The 24,697-nt window shown below is 43.0% G+C and overlaps 1 protein-coding gene across 2 annotated transcripts in view; it reads left to right on the forward strand.

Moving 5' to 3' along the window:
* Window positions 1–227: 227 nt before the first annotated feature.
* LOC133562889 (partitioning defective 6 homolog beta-like) overlaps window positions 228–24,697 on the forward strand; it is a 66,726-nt gene continuing 42,256 nt past the window's right edge. Inside the window, exon 1 of one of the 2 annotated variants that reach the window (XM_061916705.1) lies at window positions 228–555. In XM_061916705.1, the coding sequence (XP_061772689.1) occupies window positions 505–555 (51 nt within the window). In that variant the 5' untranslated portion in view covers window positions 228–504. The remainder of the gene's footprint in view (window positions 556–24,697) is intronic. The other variant, XM_061916704.1, reaches the window with a different exon arrangement.

Genomic DNA, 24,697 nt, shown 5'->3' on the forward strand with positions numbered 1-24,697 from the left:
ATAACAATGGACTACTTCCTGTCTACGGCAGCTCACGTAGGACAAACTGAAATGCATGCCTACTGGCAAATGATCCTCAACCCTTACAAGTTACACCATATACTTACTCAAGGTGTTTATAAGTTTAATGTTCCAGGAAAAATCTTTATGGCTCACATTTTTTGAATGATTCGAGGCAGCTGTGGGCTGGGAAATGTCATTCCTGCGCGGCCAGCCTGTGCCCCGCCCTCCGCGGGCAGCCTCCTGCGGTCGGAGGTGATGATGCCTCCTCGGCGCACAGAGCTCAGCGCCGCCGGATGGAATTTACAAGGTCGCACCTGTCTCGAAAGCGGCTGATATTCGACACACTTTTATTGGAAAACGCTGGCTTCTGGAGGAGAAAGCGACACGCAGGCGGAATGAGTTTGGCGTGCGAATCGCTTTACTTTTAACCTGGACGGACAACATTTTGCCGAATGATTTTTAGCCGCAGTGCCACACTGGATCATCCGGCGGCAGCGCATAATGTCTAGAATGCAGAAAGCCATGGGCGGCGTGGTGGAGGTGAAGAGTAAGGTGAGTGGAGGGCGAATGTAAACGACATTGCTCGGACTGGACGTGATTCCCGAGGGCAGTTTTCTAATACCCGTGCTTGTTTGTAAACACATGCAGTTGTTTTAGCGTTTGGCGCAGGCGTGTCGAGCATTTCCGCATTAATAAGAATGTATTTTAGAGTGGAGTGGATTTTGTTACATTAAACTTCTGTTTGATTGTGATATCATCATTACACGTTGGCAATTGACAACATGACATAGTATCTTATAAATCAGCTCCACCAATGGTGTCCAAATTGCAGCACCCGCTCGTTATTATTGCCCCCTGCAGGGGATTGGTGGGTTGCTACCACGTGACATTAAAGAGGCTTTTCCGGTTTCAATTGGTGGGCAAAATCAATCAATCAATGTTTATTTATATAGCCCCAAATCACAAATGTCTCAAAGGACTGCACAAATCATTACGACTACAACATCCTCGGAAGAACCCACAAAAGGGCAATGAAAACTCACACCCAGTGGGCAGGGAGAATTCACATCCAGTGGGACGCCAGTGACAATGCTGACTATGAGAAACCTTGGAGAGGACTTCAGATGTGGGCAACCCCCCCACCCCCCTCTAGGGGACCGAAAGCAATGGATGTCGAGCGGGTCTAACATGATACTGTGAAAGTTCATTCCATAGTGGCTCCAACACAGCCGCGAGAGTTCAGTTCAAAGTGGATCCAAGACAGCAGCGAGAGTCCCGTCCACAGGAGACCATCTCAAGCGGAGGCGGATCAGCAGCGTAGAGATGTCCCCAACCGATACAGGCGAGCGGTCCATCCTGGGTCTCGACTCTGGACAGCCAGTACTTCATCCATGGTCATCGGACCGGACCCCCTCCACAAGGGAGGGGGGGACATAGGAGAAAGAAAAGAAGCGGCAGATCAACTGGTCTAAAAAGGAGGTCTATTTAAAGGCTAGAGTATACAGATGAGTTTTAAGGTGAGACTTAAATGCTTCTACTGAGGTAGCATCTCGAACTGTTACCGGGAGGGCTAATGTTTGGTTCCCCCCACCAGTGCAGATCTCAGTGTAGGGTTACGTGACTTAGGCTATATTAGGGCTGGGCGATATGGCCTTTTATTAATATCTCGATATTTTTGGGCCATGTCACGATACACGATATACCGTATTTCCTTGAATTGCCGCAGGGCATATAGTATGCACTTGCCGGGTCAAACTCTCTTCGCAAAATAATTAGCGCATGCTTAGTATTACCGCCGGGTCAAACTCGTGACGTCACGAGTGACACTTCCCCTGTCAACATTTTCAAAATGGAGGAGGCTGATTTCAATACCGGTAATTTGAAATCGCATAAAGGGAAGAAGATTAAGAGCTGTTCAGTAGGATTTAAGGTCCAAGCTTACATCACACTAAAATGTTTACTGCATGCCTTTGGTAAGTGCCGGAGTGAGAAGCGTTTTAAAAATAATTAGCGCATACTTACTTTTACCGCATGCCTTTGGTAAGCGCAGGAGTGAGAAGAGGTTTTAAATTAATTAGCGCCTCGGCGGCAATTCAAGGAAATACGGTACATTGCAATATTTTTGCCTTAGCCTTAAAGGCCTACTGAAAGCCACTACTAGCGACCACGCAGTCTGATAGTTTATATATCAATGATGAAATATTAACATTGCAACACATGCCAATACGGCCTTTTTAGTTTACTAAATTGCAATTTTAAATTCCCCACGAAGCGTGGTGTTGAAAACGTCGCGGTATGATGACGCGTGCGTTTGACGTCTCGGGTTGTAGCGGACATTATTTTCCAGCCCGATCCAAGCTATAAGTAGTCTGATTTAATCGCATAATTACACAGTATTCTGGACATCTGTGTTACTAAATCTTTTGCAATTTGTTCATTTAATAATGGAGAAGTCGAAGTAGAAAGATGGAGGTGGGAAGCTTTTAGCCTTTAGCCACACAAACACAGTCGGTGTTTCCTTGTTTAAAATTCCCGAAGATGAAGCTTTACTATGGATCAGAGCGGTCAAGCGAACATGGATCCCGACCACATGTCAACCAGCAGTTTTCGGTGAGAAAATTGTGGTAATAAGTCTGCTGTTACCGGAGGCAACAGCGGAGCTTCCGTCCTGCTGCAGCTGCGTGACTTCCCTCAGAGACACTGTGGCCACACCACTCCGACTTTCAGGTACTATTTAATCTCACTAAAACACTAGCAACACAATAGGCAGATAAGGGATTTTCCAGAAATATCCTAGTAAATGTGTCTAATAACATCTGAATCGCTCCCACTGCAATCACCTTTTTTTTTTCTTTCCTTTTTTTTTTCCTAGTCCTTCATTCTAAATTTCCTCATCCATGAATCTTCCATCCACGCTCAAATTAATGGGGAAATTATCGCTTTCTCGGTCCGAATAGCTCTTGCTGCTAGAGGCTATGATTGTTAACAATGTTCAGATGTGAGGAGCCCTACAACCCGTGACGTCACGCGCACATCGTCTGCTACTTCCGGTACAGGCAAGGCTTTTTTATTAGCGAGCAAATGTTGCAAACTTTATCGTCGATGTTCTCTACTAAATCCTTTCAGCAAAAATATGGCAATATCGCGAAATGATCAAGTATGACACACAGAATGGACCTGCTATCCCCGTTTAAATAAGAACATCTCATTTCAGTAGGCCTTTAAATGAACACTTGATGCATATAATCACATCAGCATGATGATTTCTATGTGTCTACATCAAAACGTGTTTGTTCATACTGCATTAAATATGCTCATTTTAAACTTTCATGCAGAGAGGGAAATCACTACTAAGTCGTTATTAAGCAGTGGCACAAACATTCATGTCATTTCCAAAACAGAACGTGCAGGATTGTCAGAGACATTTTAAAACAAGCTATTAGTGCAGTTTTGTGCATGATGTTACTAAGATGACATATCAAAACAACACTAAATTAAAGTACACTTTATGTACAGAACGCCACTACAATAGTTAAAAACAAACAAAGTGCACTTTTGTGCATGATGTCACACAAGATATTTCAAAAACTGTCAAATAAAAATGAGTTGCATAATAGGAAATAAAACAGTGTATACATATGTCCTTGGTTCTGTGGTAGGTTCCTGCCGACGTTATCTCCTGTTGTTGATTTTTTTTTTTTTATACGGTGTTTATCTGGAAATTGTTGCTTCGACATTTTGTGGGTGTGGCACCGAATGGAGATGTTGAAATGCAGTTCCAAGCACTCTTCATTCTCTAGCGGGTGACTTTTCAAATGATGCTACATTAACAGTGGTGCTACTTTTTGTAGCAACGCTTTTGCCGCATAATTGTTCAACATATTCCCACTTGAAGCCAAACCACCGCCAGACGATGCACCCCGTGCTGTTTTACTTGGGAATTTATTCTTCCTCCATTTGTTACCAGATTCGCACCTTCGTATTACCACTCGCAAGGCACCGTTAGCGTCACAGCTATTGTTACCATGTAGCTAACTCTCTGCTCGGGGAGGACGTGTGACGTTGCACGCGTATGTAAGAAGGTGCGCTTGGTTAAGTCTCTGTGAGAAGGAGAGACAAGAAAGAGTGGGAAAGGCATGCAGTGTAATGCCCACGGTTGCAGCTAAAAGCAACTGTGTGAGAACATGCTCGAATATCACGATATAGTCATTATCTTTATCGCACAGCGACAAACCATCAATATGTCACCCAGCCCTTGGTTATATGATATAAATTATGTACATTATGCTGACAATAGAGTTTTTAAAAAAATTGGTGTATTGTGATAATGTACAGTACAGACCAAAAGTTTGGACACACCTTCTTATTCAATGCGTTTTCTTTATTTTCATGACTGTTTACATTGTAGATTTTCGCCGGCAGTAAGTCGAACACATTTCCAGTGAGGGTTGGACTCCGCCAAGGCTGTCCTTTGTCACCCATTCTGTTCATAACTTTTATGGACAGAATTTCTAGGCACAGTCAAGGCGTTGAGGGGATCCGGTTTGGTGACCGCAGGATTAGGTCTCTGCTTTTTGCAGATGATGTGGTCCTGATGGCTTCATCTGACCGGGATCTTCAGCTCTCACTGGATCGGTTCGCAGCCGAGTCTGAAGCGACCGGAATTAGAATCAGCACCTCCAAGTCCGACTCCATGGTTCTCGCCCGGAAAAGGGTGGAGTGCCATCTCCGGGTTGGGGAGGAGACCCTGCCCCAAGTGGAGGAGTTCAAGTACCTAGGAGTCATGTTCACGAGTGAGGGAAGAGTGGATCGTGAGATCGACAGGCGGATCAGTGCGGCGTCTTCAGTAATGCGGACGTTGTACTGATACGTTGTAGTGAAGAAGGAGCTGAGCCGGAAGGCAAAGCTCTCAATTTACCGGTCGATCTACGTTCCCATCCTCACCTATGGTCATGAGCTTTGGGTCATGACCGAAAGGATAAGATCACGGGTACAAGCGGCCGAAATGAGTTTCCTCCTCTCCCTTAGAGATAGGGTGAGAAGCTCTGCCATCCGGGAGGAACTCAAAGTAAAGCCGCTGCTCCTCCACATCGAGAGGAGCCAGATGAGGTGGTTCGGGCATCTGGTCAGGATGCCACCCGAACGCCTCCCTAGGGAGGTGTTTAGGGCACGTCCAACCGGTAGGAGGCCACGGCGAAGACCCAGGACACGTTGGGAAGACTGTCTCCCGGCTGGCCTGGGAACGCCTCGGGATCCCCCGGAAAGAGCTAGACGAAGTGGCTGGGGAAAGGGAAGTCTGGGTTTCCCTGCTTAGGCTGTTGCCCCCGCGACCCGACCTCGGATAAGCGGAAGAAGATGGATGGATGGATGGATAGATGGATTTTCGCTGAAGGCATCAAAACTATTACTGAACACACGTGAAGTTATGTACTCAACAAAAAAAGGTGAAATAACTGAATTGATTGATTGATTGAAACTTTTATTAGTATATTGTACAGTACATATTCCATACAATTGACCCCTAAATGGTAACACCCAAATAAGTTTTTCAACTTATTTAAGTCGAGGTCCACGTTAATCAATACATGAAAACATGTTTTATATTCTGGTTTCTTCAAAATAGCCACCCCGTGCTCTGATGACTGTTTTGCGCACACTTGGCATTCTCTCGATCAGCTTCAGGAGGTAGTCAGAGGTAGTCACCAGAAATGGTTTTCAGCACTGCTCCCCTCACCTCTCAGGGGATGATCGAGGGTGATGGGTCAAATGCAGAGAATAATTTCACCACACCTAGTGTGTTTGTGACAATCAGTGGTACTCTAACTTCTAACTTCACAGGTGTGCTTGAAGCTCGTCGAGAGAATGCCAAGAGTGTGCAAAGTAGTAATCCGAGCAAAGGGTGGCTATGTGGAAGAAACTAGAATATAAAACATGTTTCCAGTAATTATACCTTTTTTTGTTAAGTACACAACTCCACATGTGTTCATTCATAGTTTTGATGCATTCAGTGACAATCTACAATGTAAACAATAACGTAAATAAAGAAAACACAAACTTTCGGCCTGTTCGGTATGATGATGACACATTTACTGTGTACCGCAAATTTGACAGGGACAGGATAAAGACCGCGATGTAGCATTTTACTAGTGAATAATGTCCCTCCACAGTGCAAAGCCACTTCTAAGTTACAAATCCTTGCCTTGCAATGCCACAGCTCAGGGTCATACATTGGTCATATTCAAAGTCCTCGTGTGTCCACGGACATATTTCCTGAGTTTATAGACATAATATAAATTTTAAAAAAAAGAAAAAGATTTTTTGATGCTAAAAAATATCAACGTAATCATAGTAGTTGCGACTCAATACGGTCCTGTACTTGGTATCATTGGACGTCACGTGTAGGTAGATCCACCCATGGCGTTGGTTTACATTTTGACCGCGGTGAGCTATGGTATGTATTGAAGCATGTTTAGCTATTCCCCGTCCTGCAGGGATGAAATTTGTAAGAACTTACTTTTTTGTCGCCATGGAGACAGGAATTAGTGATTTAGAAGTAGCTACAACATTGCAGACTGCGAATGGACTTTAGCCGCCAGCTAGCTAGCCATGTCTTAAAGTACCTCATCCTGGGGACGTTTTAGTGTTATAGCTCCACCTTTATCGTTAGTTTTTAGGCCAAAATGCGTCCGTTCTCCCTTTTCTGTCTACACACTGTGTCTGCTTGTAAGTAATCTGTGATTGTGCGCTGCCGAACATGCTCCTCTGCTCGTATAACCAGCAATGTCATGACGTGACGACGACGGGGGAGGCAGGTTGGTGGGGGATTAGTACTTTTTAGAGGCATTATAGTACTGAATATGATTAATTAGTATCGGGGTGCTATACTAATACTGGTATACCGTACAACCCTAGTGCAAAGTATGCAAAATGTATTGTTTGTTCCTTATGTAACCCAGCTGGTTATCCCCGTCTGCCACTGTGTCTTTAAATGGGTCGGGAACACTGGTTGTTGGTATGAGAGGCAAGTGTGCTGACCACTAGGCTAAAAGGTCGAGTTAATAGCCTGGCATCCAGCCCTACTCTTAAAGCCGTACGGGAGTTACTAACACACTGGCTGACCTCCGTTATACATGTTTCAATAAACCAGTAACAGCAGCTTTCAGCTACAACACGTTATTTACAACTATGCAGGATACTCGTACTGGCTTTTATTGTCACTTTTATTTCCGGTTCCACTTTATCACTTAGACCGGGGGCTCTTTAGTGCTGCCCGAGTGGCTCCCTGGAGCAATTTTAAAAAGGATTTAAAATGTAAAAAGATGGGGGGTAAATTATTTTATTTTGGTGTGATTTTTGACACAAATCTTTCCAATTGTTAGAAAGCCCACTGTTTAATATGTTTGTGTGTATGCTTCACTGATTTGGTGAACATTGTTTTGTCCTACTAATTTTGGCGGTTCTTGAACTCACCATAGTGTGGACATAGTTTGTTTACATGTAAAATTATTCCACTCCTTCTTTGTCTCATTTTGTCCACCAAAAGTTTTATGCCGTGCGTGAATGCAAAAAGGTGGGCTTTCTTTATGTTATTGACTTTTGGACAGCTAATCAGCATGACTGCAAGGTAATCCTTGCCATGATGCTATTTAGGCTAGCTGTATGTACATGTTGCATCATTATGCCTCGTTGAACTAATTAAATATCCTTTACTTTGATCCTCTTTGTATATAATTAAGTGTTGCATGTCTTATGACACATTATCTGTTTGTAATATTGGATGCATTTCAGTTGTTTGTGTGTCATCTTGTTCCAGACCACAGCAAACATTACCTAGCTTGCCATAGATTATAATAAATCTATTAATAGAAGACAGCCTGTCGTTTCCTTTTACTTGGACACACATATCTATACTTTTGGCCATAAAAAGCCAGTAATTTACAGGAGTTATCTCACCTTCTGAGTAGCCTCTGACGTACTAATGGTTTGTAATGTGGTAAAAATGTATAGAATAAATATTAAAAATCTCAACATTTCTGTCAACGAAAGCCTGCGACACATAGTAATTTTGATAGTAGGCATGGAGACACTTACGTCATGTGTTGCCTTCATTATAAGACTTTTCATTTTTTTGCAGCTTTTATACAGATTTGTTTTTTGTATTTTTGGTCCAATATGGCTCTCTCAACGTTTTTGGTTGCCAACCCCTGACTTCGACTTTTGGGTAATGTACTCTACAAGTAGCAACACACAGAATACCTGCAGAAGCAATCTAACCTTTAGCATTTCATAAGTGCGAAGAACTTGAAGACAGCTTAGAGACACTATTTCGTCATTTGGAAGCACTTTGCCCTCCTAGTGAAATTTGTAAACCAGTGGTGTTCAAAGTGTAGCCCAGAGACCATTTGTGGAACGCAGATTTATTTGGGCCCTTACAGTACATTAAAAAAAACATCAAAAATGGAAACAGAGCAAAAAAGGCTGTGTATTGAGAAAAACTAAAATGCTGGGGTAATGAAAGCGACAGAGTGAACCATTGCACTCTCTTTGACGACAGACGAAAAACAAACACACACGGAAAAGGCAATTCATCCATGCCAACAAAGTTATTGAGTTCATTTTAATTTATTGTTCGATAAGGTCTAATTTTAGCCGTGTCCCACAAATTTGGCAACAAACGTCTCTTCAAGACAGTGTGGCAAATGTCCTGCCACAGAACAAAGCCGCTTTTGAGTCTCTAATCTTCGCCTCAAATAAACTGTTTTATACAATTAGAATTATCACTGGAGAACTACAGACTCCGGTTACTCCGGCTTCCTCCCACTTCCAAAGACATGCACCTGGGGATAGGTTGATTGGCAACACTAAATTGGCCCTAGTGTGTGAATGTGAGTGTGAATGTTGTCTGTCTATCTGTGTTGGCCCTGTGGCTTGTCCAGGGTGTACGCCCCCTTCCGCCCAAATACAGCTGAGATAGGCTTCAGCACCCCCCGCGACCCCAAAAGGGACAAGCGGTAGACAAAGGAGGGATGGATGGATGGACTACAGAACAATGAATACAATACAATATAACACATAGTCATATACGCTTAGTTTTATCACTAGGGGCACCGGTGTTACGAAATGAAAAACATTAGTAGCACAGAATAGTTTTTGCTGCACAGACCAATTTTGGTAGCAATATGAAATGTGTTAAATATCACATTTTCATTATTAACACCTAAGCATGGTACAGATGTGCACTCATACATATAGACACAACACCATCATAAGCCTATTCTAATGCTCAATTAAACAGAGAACATCCCTAAACTGTGCTAGCATTGTCACTAACACGTGTGTAGAAACAGGTACCAACAAGTAAGAAAAGTCGTTTTTTTGCATAATGAGATCCCAACTTAAGAGGTGTTTTGAGATATAAAACGCTTTGAAATTAATATAAGAGAAGTCAAATATAACTTGCTGGGCGATATATCGCGGGTTTTTCTCTGTGCGATATAGAAAATGACTATATACCTTCTCACGCAGTTGCTTTTAGCTGCGGGCATTACACTACAGCAGGGGTGCCCATTATGTCGATCGCGAGCTACCAGTCGACCGCGGGGGGTGTGTCAGTCGATCTCCAGCCAGGCTTTTAAAAAAAATAGACCTAAAAATGAGTGATCATCAATCTTCACCAAGACGTCACTTAAATGACATTCACGGTACCGGAGGGTCTTGTGAGATGACGCTGGCTGCTGCAAGATCATTATTATGAAAATATGACCGAGAGGAAGGCGTGAAACACTTTTTATTTCAACAGACTCTCGCGCCGTACCTTCCGTCAAAACTCTAAAGGCCGACTGCACATTTCCTATCTTCACAATAAAAGCCCTGCTTCATGCTGCCTGCGCTAACTAAATACAGAGTCTCGGAAAACTGGCGTGCACAAGCGATCCCTCAGAAAGCTGGCGTGCACATCACTTGTGCACGACAGCTTTCTGAGACTCTTATTTTGTTAGCGCAGGCAGCATGAAGCAGGGCTTTTATTGTGAAGATAGGAAATGTGCAGTCGGCCTTTAGAGTTTTGACGGAAGGGACGGCGCGAAAGTCTGTTGAAATAAAAAGTGTTTCTCGCCTTCCTCTCTGTCATTTTTTCATAAAAATGAACTGACAGCAGCCAGCGTCATCTCACAAGACCCTCGGGTGCCGTGAATGTCAATCAAGCAAGCTACGGAATTTGCCACCGATGTTTTTTTTGTAAAGTGTATGGAAGCTGGATGAATTAGATGCCAAAAACCAACCACTTTCATGTGGTATTGTACAGAAAGGACAACTTTTTTTCTCCTCCATTTGAAAATGTGAGCGTTATCATCATTACTGTCTGATTCCAATCAATGCAAGTCATCAGAATCAGGTAATAGACCAACTTATATTCTTGTCTTTGTGAAAGAAAGACATCTATATGTGTTACACATGCTTGTATTATCATCAAACACATTTAACTTGTTTACAAAAATGTCTCTTTCATAAATAAATAAATATAAATGATATATATAAATGAGGTAGATCCCCTCGAGTTGGTCAATTGAAAAGTAGCTCGCCTGCAGAAAAAGTGTGGGCACCCCTGCACTACAGGCTCTTCCAACTCCTTTTTGTCTCTCCTTCTCACAGACAGTAAGCGCACCTTCTTACACACGTCACATACTGTCACGTCATACGTCACATACATATACGCCCTCGCGAAGCAGAGAGGTAGCAGCATGTGTAATGTTAGCTGTGATGCTAGCGGAGCCATGCGAGTGGTAATACGAGAGAAAGAAGGTGCGGAACTGGTAACAAATAAAGGAAGAATTAATTCCAAAGAAAAACAGCAGGGGGTTCCATCGTCTGGCAGTGGTTCGACTTCAAGCGGGAACATGTCGGATGGACAACTTTAATTTGTCAAGTGTGGGGCACAAGCGTTGCTACCAAAAGTAGCATTACTGCTAATATGTAGCATCATTTGAAAAGTCACCTGCGGGAGAATTAAGAGTGCTTACTCCGCATGTCAACATGTCCATTCGGTGCCACCATCAAAATGCCGAGGCAAACATTTCCAGATCAACACTGTATGAAAAAAACAGTCATCAACAGAAGGAGATAATGTCCGCATTAAACTACCACATAGCGAAGGACATACACTATTTGATTTTCTATTATGCAGCTCATTTTTATTTGACAGTTATCGAAATATTTTGTGAGACATCATGCACAAAAGTGCACTTTATTTGTTTTAAACTATTGTAGTGGCGTTCTGTACAGAAAGTGCCCTTTAATTTAGTGTTGTTTTGATATGTCATCTTAGTAACATCATGCACAAAAGTGCACAATAGCTTGTTTTAAAATGTCTCTGACAATCTTGCACTTTAAGTTTTGGAAATGACATGAAGTTTGTGCCACTGCTTAATAACCGTTTAATAAATCGACTTAGTTGTGATTTCCTTCTCTGCATGAAAGTTTAAGATGAGTATTTATTAATGCAGTATGAACAAGACTGTTTTAATGTTGACACATAGAATCATCATACTGCTGTGGTTATATGTATCAAGTGTTCATTCAAGGCTAAGGCAAAACATGGAGATATATATCGTGTATCGCGATATAGCCTAAAAATATCGGGGTATTAAAAAAAGGTCATATCACCCGGCCCTACTTGCAATCTACATTAAAGAAACATTCAGCTATACTCAATTTTTCAGCTAACAAAAACACAAAAGAACAAAACGTGGAATAAAAAGAGGACATGTTTATACGTCAGCAGCAACATAAAAGTAATTGACCTATGACAATGGTGTTTTTATAGGTTAACATTATTAGTCAGCATGCACACAAATATTTGAGCCAGGAACACCAACCTGTCAACTCCCTCATGATGCTGTGTGACAGGCTGTGTTCGGAAAATTACTTTTAAAAAAGTACTTCCTTTTAGTTACATGTTTCTACTCCAATAATCTCATTGAAATACTAACAAAAATGATCTTTAATAAGTGTAATTTATTACTTGGGAAATGAATGTGTTACTTAAAAAGTTTCATATGGATGGATCTATATGAGAGCAATGTGTGTGTCTGAGTGTGTACTTGTTGCCCAATGGCGAGTGACGTCAGCGAATCCACTCAGTAGTCATGCTTGAGATGTTTTTCTTAGCTTAGCAGGCTGGTAACAGCAGTTTGTCAACTCTGACAGCAGCTCTTTTTGAATCTTTCATTGGTTTGTGTCACCTCTGCTTAATAAATAGAACGAATGTGCTTCCATAGCGGCTTCACGGTGGAAGAGGGGTTAGTGCGTCTGCCTCACAATACAAAGTTCCTGCAGTCCTGGGTTCAAATCCAGGCTCGGGATCTTTCTGTGTGGAGTTTGCATGTTCTCCCCGTGAATGCGTGGGTTCCCTCCGGGTACTCCGGCTTCCTCCCACTTCCAAAGACATGCACCTGGGGATAGGTTGATTGGCAACACTAAATGGTCCCTAGTGTGTGAATGTTGTCTGTCTATCTGTGTTGGCCCTGCGATGAGGTGGCGACTTGTCCAGGGTGTACCCTGCCTTCCGCCCGATTGTAGCTGAGATAGGCGCCAGCGCCCCCCGCCACCCCGAAAGGGAATAAGCGGTAGAAAATGGATGGATGGATGCTTCCATAGCTGGGTGTTGTTGTCATTGAACGGGATATTATTTAAATGGCAAGTTTGTCACTTCTATAATTATTGACAATATTCCCTCCGACCCTCGCAGTCACAAAGGCGCAGTGCAGTTTGTGTCAAGTGGTGGTGAAAAAAACATGATCTTTTACTGACCTGTTCCTTCAACTCGTATTTTTCCATGCATTATATTAGTCAGATTTTTCAAATAGTTAGTTTTTTTGTATTTTCATACCGAAATGCAACTTTTTGTCATACGCCATGTGCCTTCTGTGTACAGGGGGCACTTATTTCATTTTAGCATGGATAACTGAATTACTTTCACAGTTGACCTATGACTTCACACTAGGATTTGCGGATCCTTACAACTTCTTTTAACTGATGTCCGCTGCAATAGTGGCACATATGACTAATATTACATCTCTAAATCAATCAATCAATCAATGTTTATTTATATAGCCCCAAATCACAAATGTCTCAAAGGACTGCACAAATCATTACGACTACAACATCCTCGGAAGAACCCACAAAAGGGCAAGGAAAACTCACACCCAGTGGGCAGGGAGAATTCACATCCAGTGGGACGCCAGTGACAATGCTGACTATGAGAAACCTTGGAGAGGACCTCAGATGTGGGCAACCCCCCCCCCTCTAGGGGACCGAAAGCAATGGATGTCGAGCGGGTCTAACATGATACTGTGAAAGTTCAATCCATAGTGGCTCCAACACAGCCGCGAGAGTTCAGTTCAAAGCGGATCCAAGACAGCAGCGAGAGTCCCGTCCACAGGAAACCATCTCAAGCGGAGGCGGATCAGCAGCGTAGAGATGTCCCCAACCGATACAGGCGAGCGGTCCATCCTGGGTCCCGACGAGCGGTCCATCCTGGGTCTCAACTCTGGACAGCCAGTACTTCATCCATGGTCATCGGACCGGACCCCCTCCACAAGGGAGGGGGGGACATAGGAGAAAGAAAAGAAGCGGCAGATCAACTGGTCTAAAAAGGAGGTCTATTTAAAGGCTAGAGTATACAGATGAGTTTTAAGGTGAGACTTAAATGCTTCTACTGAGGTAGCATCTCGAACTGTTACCGGGAGGGCATTCCAGAGTACTGGAGCCCGAACGGAAAACGCTCTATAGACCGCAGACTTTTTTTGGGCTTTAGGAATCACTAATAAGCCGGAGTCTTTTGAACGCAGATTTCTTGCCGGGACATATGGTACAATACAATCGGCAAGATAGGCTGGAGCTAGACCGTGTAGTATTTTATACGTAATTAGTAAAACCTTAAAGTCACATCTTAAGTGCACAGGAAGCCAGTGCAGGTGAGCCAGTATAGGTATATATGTATGTATATATGTATATAAAAGTATATACAGTATAGGTATATATGTATGTATATATGTATATAAAGGTATATACAGTACAGGCGTAATATGATCAAACTTTCTTGTTCTTGTCAAAAGTCTAGCAGCCGCATTTTTTACCAACTGTAATCTTTTAATGCTAGACATGGGGAGACCCGAAAATAATACGTTACAGTAATCGAGACGAGACGTAACAAACGCATGGATAATGATCTCGGCGTCTTTAGTGGACAAAATGGAGCGAATTTTAGCGTTATTACGGAGATGAAAGAAGGCCGTTTTAGTAACGCTTTTAATGTGTGACTCAAAGGAGAGAGTTGGGTCGAAGATAATACCCAGATTTTTTACCGAGTCACCTTGTTTTATTATTTGGTTGTCAAATGTTAAAGTTGTATTATTAAATAGAGGTCGGTGTCTAGCAGGACCGATAATCAGCATTTCCGTTTTTTGGCGTTAAGTTGCAAAAAGTGAGCGGACATCCATTGTTTAAATGGCTATGCTAATGTTAAATAGCAGAAGCATCAATAAATTATCTTGGATTGAGCTATGGACATGACACCTCTACCAAAAATGTATCGGGGTGGATGAAAAGAAAGACAGTGGAAGGGTTTTTGGCGCAGGTGTGTCGAGCATTTCCGCATTAATAAGAATGGAGTTTAGAATGTAATGGATTTTGTTACATTAAACTGCTGTTTAATTGTGATATCATCATTACACGTTGGCAATTGACACTTTGACAACATGACATAGTATCTTATAAATCAGCTCCACCAATGGTGTCTAAATTACGGCACGCTGCTTGTTTTTATTGCCCCCTGCAGGGGATTGGTGGGTTGCTACCACGTGACAAAGAGGCTTTTCCGGTTTGAATTGGTGGGCAAGCATTCAAAATGGCTAATGTTTGGTTCCCCCCAACAGTGCAGATCCCAGTGTAATGTTGCGTGAGTTAGGCTATATTAGGGCTTTTATTAATATCTCGATATTTTTGGGCCATGTCACGAGACACGATATACATAGAGATTTTTTGCCTTAGCCTTGAATGAACACTTGATGCATGTAATCACAGCAGTATGATGATTCTATGTGTCTACATTAAAACATTCTTCTTCATACTGCATTAATATATGCTACTTTTGAGCTTTCATGCAGAGATGGAAATCCCAACTAAGTCAATTTGGCAAAACTGTTTTTATGAGACAGTTATTAAGCAGTGGCACAAACATTCATGTCATTTCCAAAACAGAATGTGCAGGATTGTCAGAGACATTTTAAAACAAGCTATTAGTGCAGTTTTGTGCATGATGTCACTAAGATGACATATCAAAACAACACTAAATGTAATTGCACTTTTTGTACAGAACATCACTGCAATAGTTTAAAACAAATAAAGTGCACTTTTGTGCATGATGTCACACAAGATATTTCAAAATCTGTCAAATAAAAATGAGCTGCATAATAGGAAATACAACCGTGTATACAGTGGGGCAAAAAAGTATTTAGTCAGCCAGCGATTGTGCAAGTTCTCCCACTTAAAATGATGACAGAGGTCTGTAATTTTCATCATAGGTACACTTCAACTGTGAGAGACAGAATGTGGAAAAAGTTGTATTTTGGTTTCATCTGACCACATGACATTCTCGCAATCCTCTGCTGTATCATCCATGTATCCATTTTGGTGTTAACTCAACTCGCCGTGTTTGGAGGAAGAAGAATACTTAGTTGCATCCCAAGAACACCACACCTACTGTGAAGCATGGGGGTGGAAACATCATGCTTTGGGGCTGTTTTTCTGCTAAGAGGACAGGACGATTGATCCGTGGTGAGGAAAGAATTAATGGGGCCATGTATCGTGAGATTTTGAGCCAAAACCTCCTTCAATCAGTGAGAGCTTTGAATGAATGACCAAATACTTATTTTCCACCATAATTTACAAATACATTCTTCAAAATTCCTACAATGTGAATTCCTGGATTTTTTTTTTCACATTCTGTCTCTCATAGTTGAAGTGTACCTATGATGAAAATGACAGACCTCTGTCATCATTTTAAGTGGGAGAACTTGCACAATCGCTGGCTGACTAAATACTTTTTTGCCCCACTGTATATGTCCTTGGTTCTGTGGTAGGTTCCTGCGGATGTTATCTCCTTCTGTTGTTGATTTTTTTTTTTTCATACGGTGTTGATCTGGAAATTGTTGCTTCGGCATTTTGTGGTTGTGGCACCTAACGGAGATGTTGACATGCAGTTCCAAGCACTCTTCATTCTCTAGCGGGGGACTTTTCAAATGATACAACATTAGCAGTGATGCTACTTTTTGTAGCAACGCTTTTGCCGCATAATTGTTCAACATATTCCCGCTTGAAGCCAAAAAAGAAAGAAAGTGGAAGAGTTTTTGCAAAGGAATTTGCGGACGAAAATCATTGAAACAAAACTTTTGAATGTCTTAATGTTTATTCATAGGCTCTGTGGATTGATGGAACACATTTTAAATCTGGAAGAAAAGACCAATCACGCCCCAACTGATATCCAGAGGAACGTTGCTATTGTTCTGGACTATCTTGCCTGTTGTGCGGAAAGTTAATCAGTTGGCTTGCACAAATAGAGGTCTGTGTTCGCCTTTGATATAACTGCTTTATTATGGTAAATGGTAAATGGGTTGTACTTGTATAGCGCTTTTCTACCCCTTTTTAAGGAGCCCAAGCGCTTTGACAGTATTTCCACATTCGCCCATTCACACACACATTCACACACTGACGGCGGGAGCTGCCATGCAAGGCGCTCACCAGGACCCATCAGGAGCAAGGGTGAAGTGTCTTGCCCAAGGACACAACGGACGTGAGTACGATGGTAGAAGGTGGGGATTGAACCAGCAACCCTCAGATTGCTGGCACACCCACTCTACCAACTTCGTCACGCCGTCTCCTTTCATCTCATTTGTATTTTGTTAGGGAGTCTGAAATAAGCTGGCATTTTACATTTTCTTTAGTTACCGTCTTAAACAGATCTCAGTTTATTTTTTTTCTATCATCAATGCACTTTAAAATGTTCTGTTCTTGGATCAGTTTGCAGCCGAGTGTGAAGCGACCGGATTGAGAATCAGCCCCTCCAAGTCCGAGTCCATGGTTCTCGCCCGGAAAAGGGTGGAATGCTATCTCCGGGTTGGGGAGGAGACCCTGCCCCAAGTGGAGGAGTTCAAGTACCTAGGAGTCTTGTTCATGAGTGGGGGAAGAGTGGATCGTGAGATCGACAGGCGGATCGGTGCGGCGTCTTCAGTAATGCGGACGTTGTACCGATCCGTTGTGGTGAAGGAGCTGAGCCGGAAGGCAAAGCTCTCAATTTACCGGTCGATCTACGTTCCCATCCTCACCTATGGTCATGAGCTTTGGGTCATGACCGAAAGGATAAGATCACGGGTACAAGCGGCCGAAATGAGTTTCCTCCTCTCCCTTAGAGATAGGGTGAGAAGCTCTGCCATCCGGGAGGAACTCAAAGTAAAGCCGCTGCTCCTCCACATCGAGAGGAGCCAGATGAGGTGGCTCGGGCATCTGGTCAGGATGCCACCCGAACGCCTCCCTAGGGAGGTGTTTAGGGCACGTCCAACCGGTAGGAGGCCACGGGGAAGACCCAGGACACGTTGGGAAGACTATGTCTCTCGGCTGGCCTGGGAACGCCTCGGGATCCCCCGGGAAGAGCTAGACGAAGTGGCTGGGGAGAGGGAAGTCTGGGTTTCCCTGCTTAGGCTGTTGCCCCCGCGACCCGACCTCGGATAAGCGGAAGAAGATGGATGGATGTTCTTGTAAAATGTGGTTTTCATTAAAATTGTTGCTTTTTTATTTGAATTGTATGTGCTTCCGGGTTACATCCCACGTGTTGAGACTGGCGCATGCACCATACGAAGGGTCCTCTCTGGCCGCACACACCCCCTGGAGAGATCTGTTTTCCAATAGCGTGTGTTGGTCTGACTTTTCAAAAAGCGAATATGATTGGATTAAGGGGTTTCAATGGGTTGTAAGAGGCTCATTTAGAGCAGAACTATTTTAGAAATTGGACTAATTTAGTGCATGGACACGCACTGTGTGTGAGAGAGGAGGAGCTGCCATGCACAGAGGGGGAATAGACAAATCTCTCAGAGCGAGTGATCAATAACAGTCCATTTGGTTAATTAATTCTACTTTTCTCAAATTTGTATGGCTTTGTTTTAGTGCAAAATGCGATAAAAGGGTCGGAATCCCTTTTCTCACATGTGCGGCAGGGCTTTTTTTCGAAGTCGCACGGCCTGTTTTTATGCTTTTTATATTCGCGAGTAAATTTGTCGCACCGTACAGCACTGATTCTATACAACGTATTTTATTTGTGTTAATAAAAGGCAGTACACAATAATCAACATGTCCAAAAAGCAGTAGGAAAATTCAAACCATACCCAATATGAGATAATAAGTGTCAGATATGGTTTCAGACACTGTTCTTAAGCAGTTTTTCCCTTGTACTCTTTATATACCATATGCTTATGAAGTTTCTAAAATGGGAACACATTTGTAGAATGTCTTTGCTTCATCAATTATATATCATTCAATGTTTACTTATATAGCCCTAAATCACTAGTGTCTCAAAGGGCTGCACAAACCACTACCACATCCTCGGTAGGCCCACATAAGGGCAAGGAAAACTCACACCCAGTGGGACGTCGGTGACAATGATGACTATGAGAACCTTGGAGAGGAGGAAAGCAATGGATGTCGAGCGGGTCTAACATGATACTGTGAAAGTTCAATCCATAATGGATCCAACACAGTCGCAAGAGTCCAGTCCAAAGCGGATCCAACACAGCAGCGAGAGTCCCGTTCACAGCGGAGTCAGCAGGAAACCATCCCAAGCGGAGGCGGATCAGCAGCACAGAGATGTCCCCAGCCGATACACAGGCGAGCAGTACATGGCCACCGGATCGGACCGGACCCCCTCCACAAGGGAGAGTGGGACATAGGAGAAAAAGAAAAGAAACGGCAGATCAACTGGTCTAAAAAGGGAGTCTATTCAAAGGCTAGAGTATACAAATGAGTTTTAAGGTGAGACTTAAATGCTTCTACTGAGGTGGCATCTCGAACTTTTACCGGGAGGGCATTCCAGAGTACTGGAGCCCGAAATGAAAAAGCTATACAGCCCGCAGACTTTTTTTGGGCTTTGGGACTCACTAATAAGCCGGAGTCCTTTGAACGCAGATTTCTTGCCGGGACATATGGTACAATACAATCGGCAAGATAGGATGGAGCTATACCGTGTAGTATTTCATACGTAATTAGTAAAACCTTAAAGTCACATCTTAAGTGCACAGGAAGCCAGTGCAGGTGAGCCAGTACAGACGTAATGTGATCAAACTTTCTTGTTCTTGTCAAAAGTCTAGCAGCCGCATTTTGTACCAACTGTAATCTTTTAATGCTAGACATGGGGAGACCCGAAAATAGTACGTTACCGTAATCGAGACGAGACGTAACAAACACATGGATAATGATCTCAGCGTCTTTAGTGGACAGAATGGAGCGAATTCTAGCGATATTACGGAGATGAAAGAAGGCCGTTTTAGTAACGCTTTTAATGTGTGACTCAAAGGAGAGAGTTGGGTCAAAGATAACACCCAGATTCTTTACCGTGTCGCCTTGTTTAATTGTTTGGTTGTCAAATGTTAGAGTTGTATCATTAAATAGAGGTCGGTGTCTAGCAGGACCGATAATCAGCATATAGTGTAATTCCATCATGGATGCACTAAATGCCTTCATTGCTTTGCATGCATACACATGTTTAGTAATATAAAAAACAATAAAATTCAGTTTTTCAGTTGGAATTTTCCTAAAATTAAGTTTTTTATCCTCTAGACTTATTTCATCACCGAGGACTGTGCTTTTAGTGTCATTATGAAAATATTTGTTAATTAAATGCAAACATCATTTTATTCATTTATTGGTGCAATACATCTTTGGACAATTTTGACTGTATTTTTTAGTCAAAGCCTATGCTTGTGTAAAGTATTTTTTTGAAGCCTGGATGTTGGGCACAGTTCATTACGGGTTACAAAGGCTCCTAATTTGGTTGCTGACCTAAGCAGTAAAATTGTGTCATTTCCCATTCTATTTTTTTGTTCAAACTATGAGGGGCAAGCAGTGGAAAATGGATACATAGACGAATGTGGTTACTTTCTGTTTGAAATGTTTATCTACACGCCTGCAAAAATGTAATATGAACATTTTCTTCAGGTTTTGGATACTTTACATTAGTTTTAGGTGATACAACACATTTTGGTATCAATCCAATACCAAGTAGTTACAGAGTCACACTTAGGTCATATTTAAAGTCCTCCTTTGTCCAAAACAAAATGGAAAGGAGAAGGTTCTGTTGATCATATGGGTTGATGATGTTCTTACTGCAGCTAGTGATGGTATAACACTCAAAAATGTGAAGGTAATGTTAGCGACTATGTTCAAAATTAAAGATCTTGCGAAACTTTGACATTTTATAAGCCTTGATTTTGCACAGAAGCAAAATGAGATTGAAATCAACCAGAAGAAATACAATGCAAAAATGTTGTAGCAATTTGACATGACTCACTGTAAACAAGTCTTTCTCAAATAGTGGGGCGGGCCGTCCTGGGACGGTGCGCTGACCTTGGGGCACATGCTTTTTTTGCCGTACCAGAATATGATGAAGCAAATGTAGCACTTGGCTTCACTGAAACCACTGTGGGAGACGAGGAAAGACCGGTGTGCTGTTTCCTTTAATGTTAATATGTTTACAATGTAATGCAGAGATATAGTATAGCAATTTTATAGACAAATTATACTATTTATAGCAGGGGTGGCCACACTTTTTCTGCAGGCGAGCTACTTTTCAATTGACCAACTCGAGGGAATCTACCTCATTTATATATATCTTTTATATTTATTTATTTATGAAAGAGACATTTTTGTAAACAAGTTAAATGTGTTTAATGATAATACAAGCATGTGTAACACATATAGATGTCTTTCTTTCACAAAGACAAGAATATAAGTTGGTGTATTACCTGATTCTGATGACTTGCATTGATTGGAATCAGACAGTAATGATGATAACGCCCACATTTTCAAATGGAGGAGAAAAAAAGTTGTCCTTTCTGTACAATACCACATGAAAGTGGTTGGTTTTTGGCATCTAATTCATCCAGCTTCCATACACTTTACAAGAAAAACATTGGCGGCAAATTACGTAGCTTGCTTGATTGACATTCACGGCACCCGAGGGTCTTGTGAGATGACGCTGGCTGCTGCCAGTTCATTATTATGAAAAAATGACAGAGAGGAAGGCAAGAAACACTTTTTATTTCAACAGACTTTCGCGCCGTCCCTTCCGTCAAAACTCTAAAGGCCGACTGCACATTTCCTATCTTCACAATAAAAGCCCTGCTTCATGCTGCCTGCGCTAACAAAATAAGAGTCTCGGAAAGCTGGCGAGCACAAGTGATGTGCACGCCAGCTTTCTGAGGGATCGCTTGTGCACGCCAGTTTTCCGAGACTCTGTATTTAGTTAGCGCAGGCAGCATGAAGCAGGGCTTTTATTGTGAAGATAGGAAATGTGCAGTCGGCCTTTAGAGTTTTGACGGAAGGTACGGCGCGAGAGTCTGTTGAAATAAAAAGTGTTTCTCGCCTTCCTCTCGGTCATATTTTCATAATAATGATCTTGCAGCAGCCAGCGTCATCTCACAAGACCCTCCGGTACCGTGAATGTCATTTAAGTGACGTCTTGGTGAAGATTGATGGTCACTAATTTTTAGGTCTATTTTTTTTAAAAGCCTGGCTGGAGATCGACTGACACACCCCCCGCGGTCGACTGGTAGCTCGCGATCGACGTAATGGGCACCCCTGCTGTATAGTCACAGTGGAAAGTGGAAGGGCGCACAATATTTTCTTTTTTCTTGGGAGGCGTAACAGAAAATATTTGAGAAGCACTGCTGTAAACGAAGAGCAACTCTTTGAAAACAAAGGGAAATTCAACAATGAGGATAAACCAGTTGAGTTAAAGAGTTATCGAGAATTAGTTGGTTGTTTAATCTACGTAATGATATGTACCGTTTTTTTCGGATTATAAATCGCTCCGGAGTATACAACACACCGGCCGAAAATGCATAATAAAGAAGGAAAAAAACATATAACTGTCGCACTGGAGTATAAGTCGCATTTTTGAAGTTAAGTGAATTATATTTATATAGCGCTCTTCTCAAGTGACTCAAAGCGCTTTTACATAGTGACACCCAATATCTATCCATCCATCCATCCATCATCTTCCGCTTATCCGAGGTCGGGTCGCGGGGGCAGCAGCCTAAGCAGGGAAGCCCAGACTTCCCTATCTCCAGCCACTTCGTCTAGCTCTTCCCGGGGGATCCCGAGGCGTTCTCAGGCCAGCCGGAAGACATAGTCTTCCCCGTGGCCTCCTACCAGCTGGACGTGCCCTAAACACCTCCCTAGGGAGGCGTTCGGGTGGCATCCTGACCAGATGCCCGAACCACCTCATCTGGCTCCTCTCGATGTGAAGGAGCAGCGGCTTTACTTTGAGTTCCTCCCGGATGGCAGAGCTTCTCACCCTATCTCTAAGGGAGAGACCCGCCACACGGCGGAGGAAACTCATTTCGGCCGCTTGTACCCGTGATCTTATCCTTTCGGTCATGACCCAAAGCTCATGACCATAGGTGAGGATGGGAACGTAGATCGACCGGTAAATTGAGAGTTTTGCCTTCCGGCTCAGCTCCTTCTTCACCACAACGGATCGATACAACGTCCGCATTACTGAAGACGCCGCACCGATCCGCCTGTCGATCTCACCATCCACTCTTCCCCCACTCGTCAACAAGACTCCTAGGTACTTGAACTCCTCCACTTGGGGCAGGGTGTCCTTCCCAACCCGGAGATGGCACTCCACTCTTTTCCGGGTGAGAACCATGGACTCGGACTTGGAGGTGCTGATTCTCATTCCGGTCGCTTCACACTCGGCTGCAAACCGATCCAGTGAGAGCTGAAGATCCCGGTCAGATGAAGCCATCAGGACTACATCATCTGCTAAAAGGAGAGACCTAATCCTGCGGTCACCAAACCGGATCCCCTCAACGCCTTGGCTGCGCCTAGAAATTCTGTCCATAAAAGTTATGAACAGAATGGGTGACAAAGGACAGCCTTGGCGGAGTCCAACCCTCACTGGAAATGTGTCCGACTTACTGCCACCAATGCGGACCAAGCTCTGGCACTGATCATACAGGGAGCGGACCGCCACAATAAGATAGTCCGATACCCCATACTCTCTGAGCACTCCCCACAGGACTTCCCGAGGGACACGGTCGAATGCCTTCTCCAAGTCCACAAAGCACATGTAGACTGGTTGGGCAAACTCCCATGCACCCTCAAGAACCCTGCCGAGAGTATAGAGCTGGTCCACAGTTCCACCACCAGGACGAAAACCACACTGTTCCTCCTGAATCCGAGGTTCGACTATCCGGCGAAGCCTCCTCTCCAGTACACCTGAATAAACCTTACCGGTACCCAATATCTAAGTTACATTTAAACCAGTGTGGGTGGCACTGGGAGCAGGTGGGTAAAGTGTCTTGCCCAAGGACACAACGGCAGTAACTAGGATGGCACAAGCGGGAATCGAACCTGCAACACTCAAGTTGCTGGCACGGCCACTCTACCAACCGAGCTATGTGCAGTACATGATTTCCTTTTCGGTCCCGTTTTTGTTCAGCCCTTCTCAGTTTTTATAAGTAACCGCCAACGATGAGATGATCCACTATAATAGATACGGCAGTAGCATATAGCAGTTAGCATTTCATGACCCACAATGCACTTCTGCCATGACCCTCCCCCGCCGAATTCTTATTGGTTGACGTGTATGTGACGATTGCTGACATTTTCTTTGTCTCTTCGACGAATGAGATAAATAATATTATTTGATATTTTACGGTAATGTGTTAATAATTTCTCACATTAGTCGAGTTTGAAATAGAGTATATGTCGCACTATGAAAAAAAACTGCTATTGTAAAGAACAGAATGTCATGGCTGTCTTGAGTTTCCAATAACTTCTACAACTCTTATTTTTTTGTAATAGTGATTGGAGCTTACACTTGTTTGTCACAAAAACATTCATGAAGTTTGTTTTCTTTATGAATTTGTTATGGGTCTACTGAAAATGTGACCAAATCTGCTTGGTCAAAAGTATACATACAGCAATGTTAATACTTGGTTACAAGTCCCTTGGCAAGTTTCACTGCAATAAGGCGCTTTTGGTAGCCATCCACAAGCTTCTGCTTGAATTTTTGACCACTCCTCTTGACACAAATGGTGCAGCTCAGCTAAATTTGTTGGTTTTCTGACATGGACTTGTTTTTTCAGCATTGTCCACACCTTTAAAGTCAGGACTTTGGGAAGGCCATTCTAAAACCTTAATTCTAGCCTGATCTAGCCATTCCTTTCCCTCTTTTGACGTGTGTTTAAGGTAATTGTCAGATTGGAACACCCAACTGCGCCCAAGACCCAACCTCTGGGCTGATGATTTTCGGTTGTACTGAAATCCTTCTTTTTTATTGTCCTATTTACTCTCTGTAAAGCACCAGTTCCATTGGCAGCATAACAGGCCCAGAGCATAATACTACCACCACCATGCTTGA

The sequence above is a fragment of the Nerophis ophidion genome, linkage group LG12 (genome assembly GCF_033978795.1).
Source record: "Nerophis ophidion isolate RoL-2023_Sa linkage group LG12, RoL_Noph_v1.0, whole genome shotgun sequence".
In the NCBI taxonomy this organism is placed as follows: domain Eukaryota; kingdom Metazoa; phylum Chordata; class Actinopteri; order Syngnathiformes; family Syngnathidae; genus Nerophis; species Nerophis ophidion.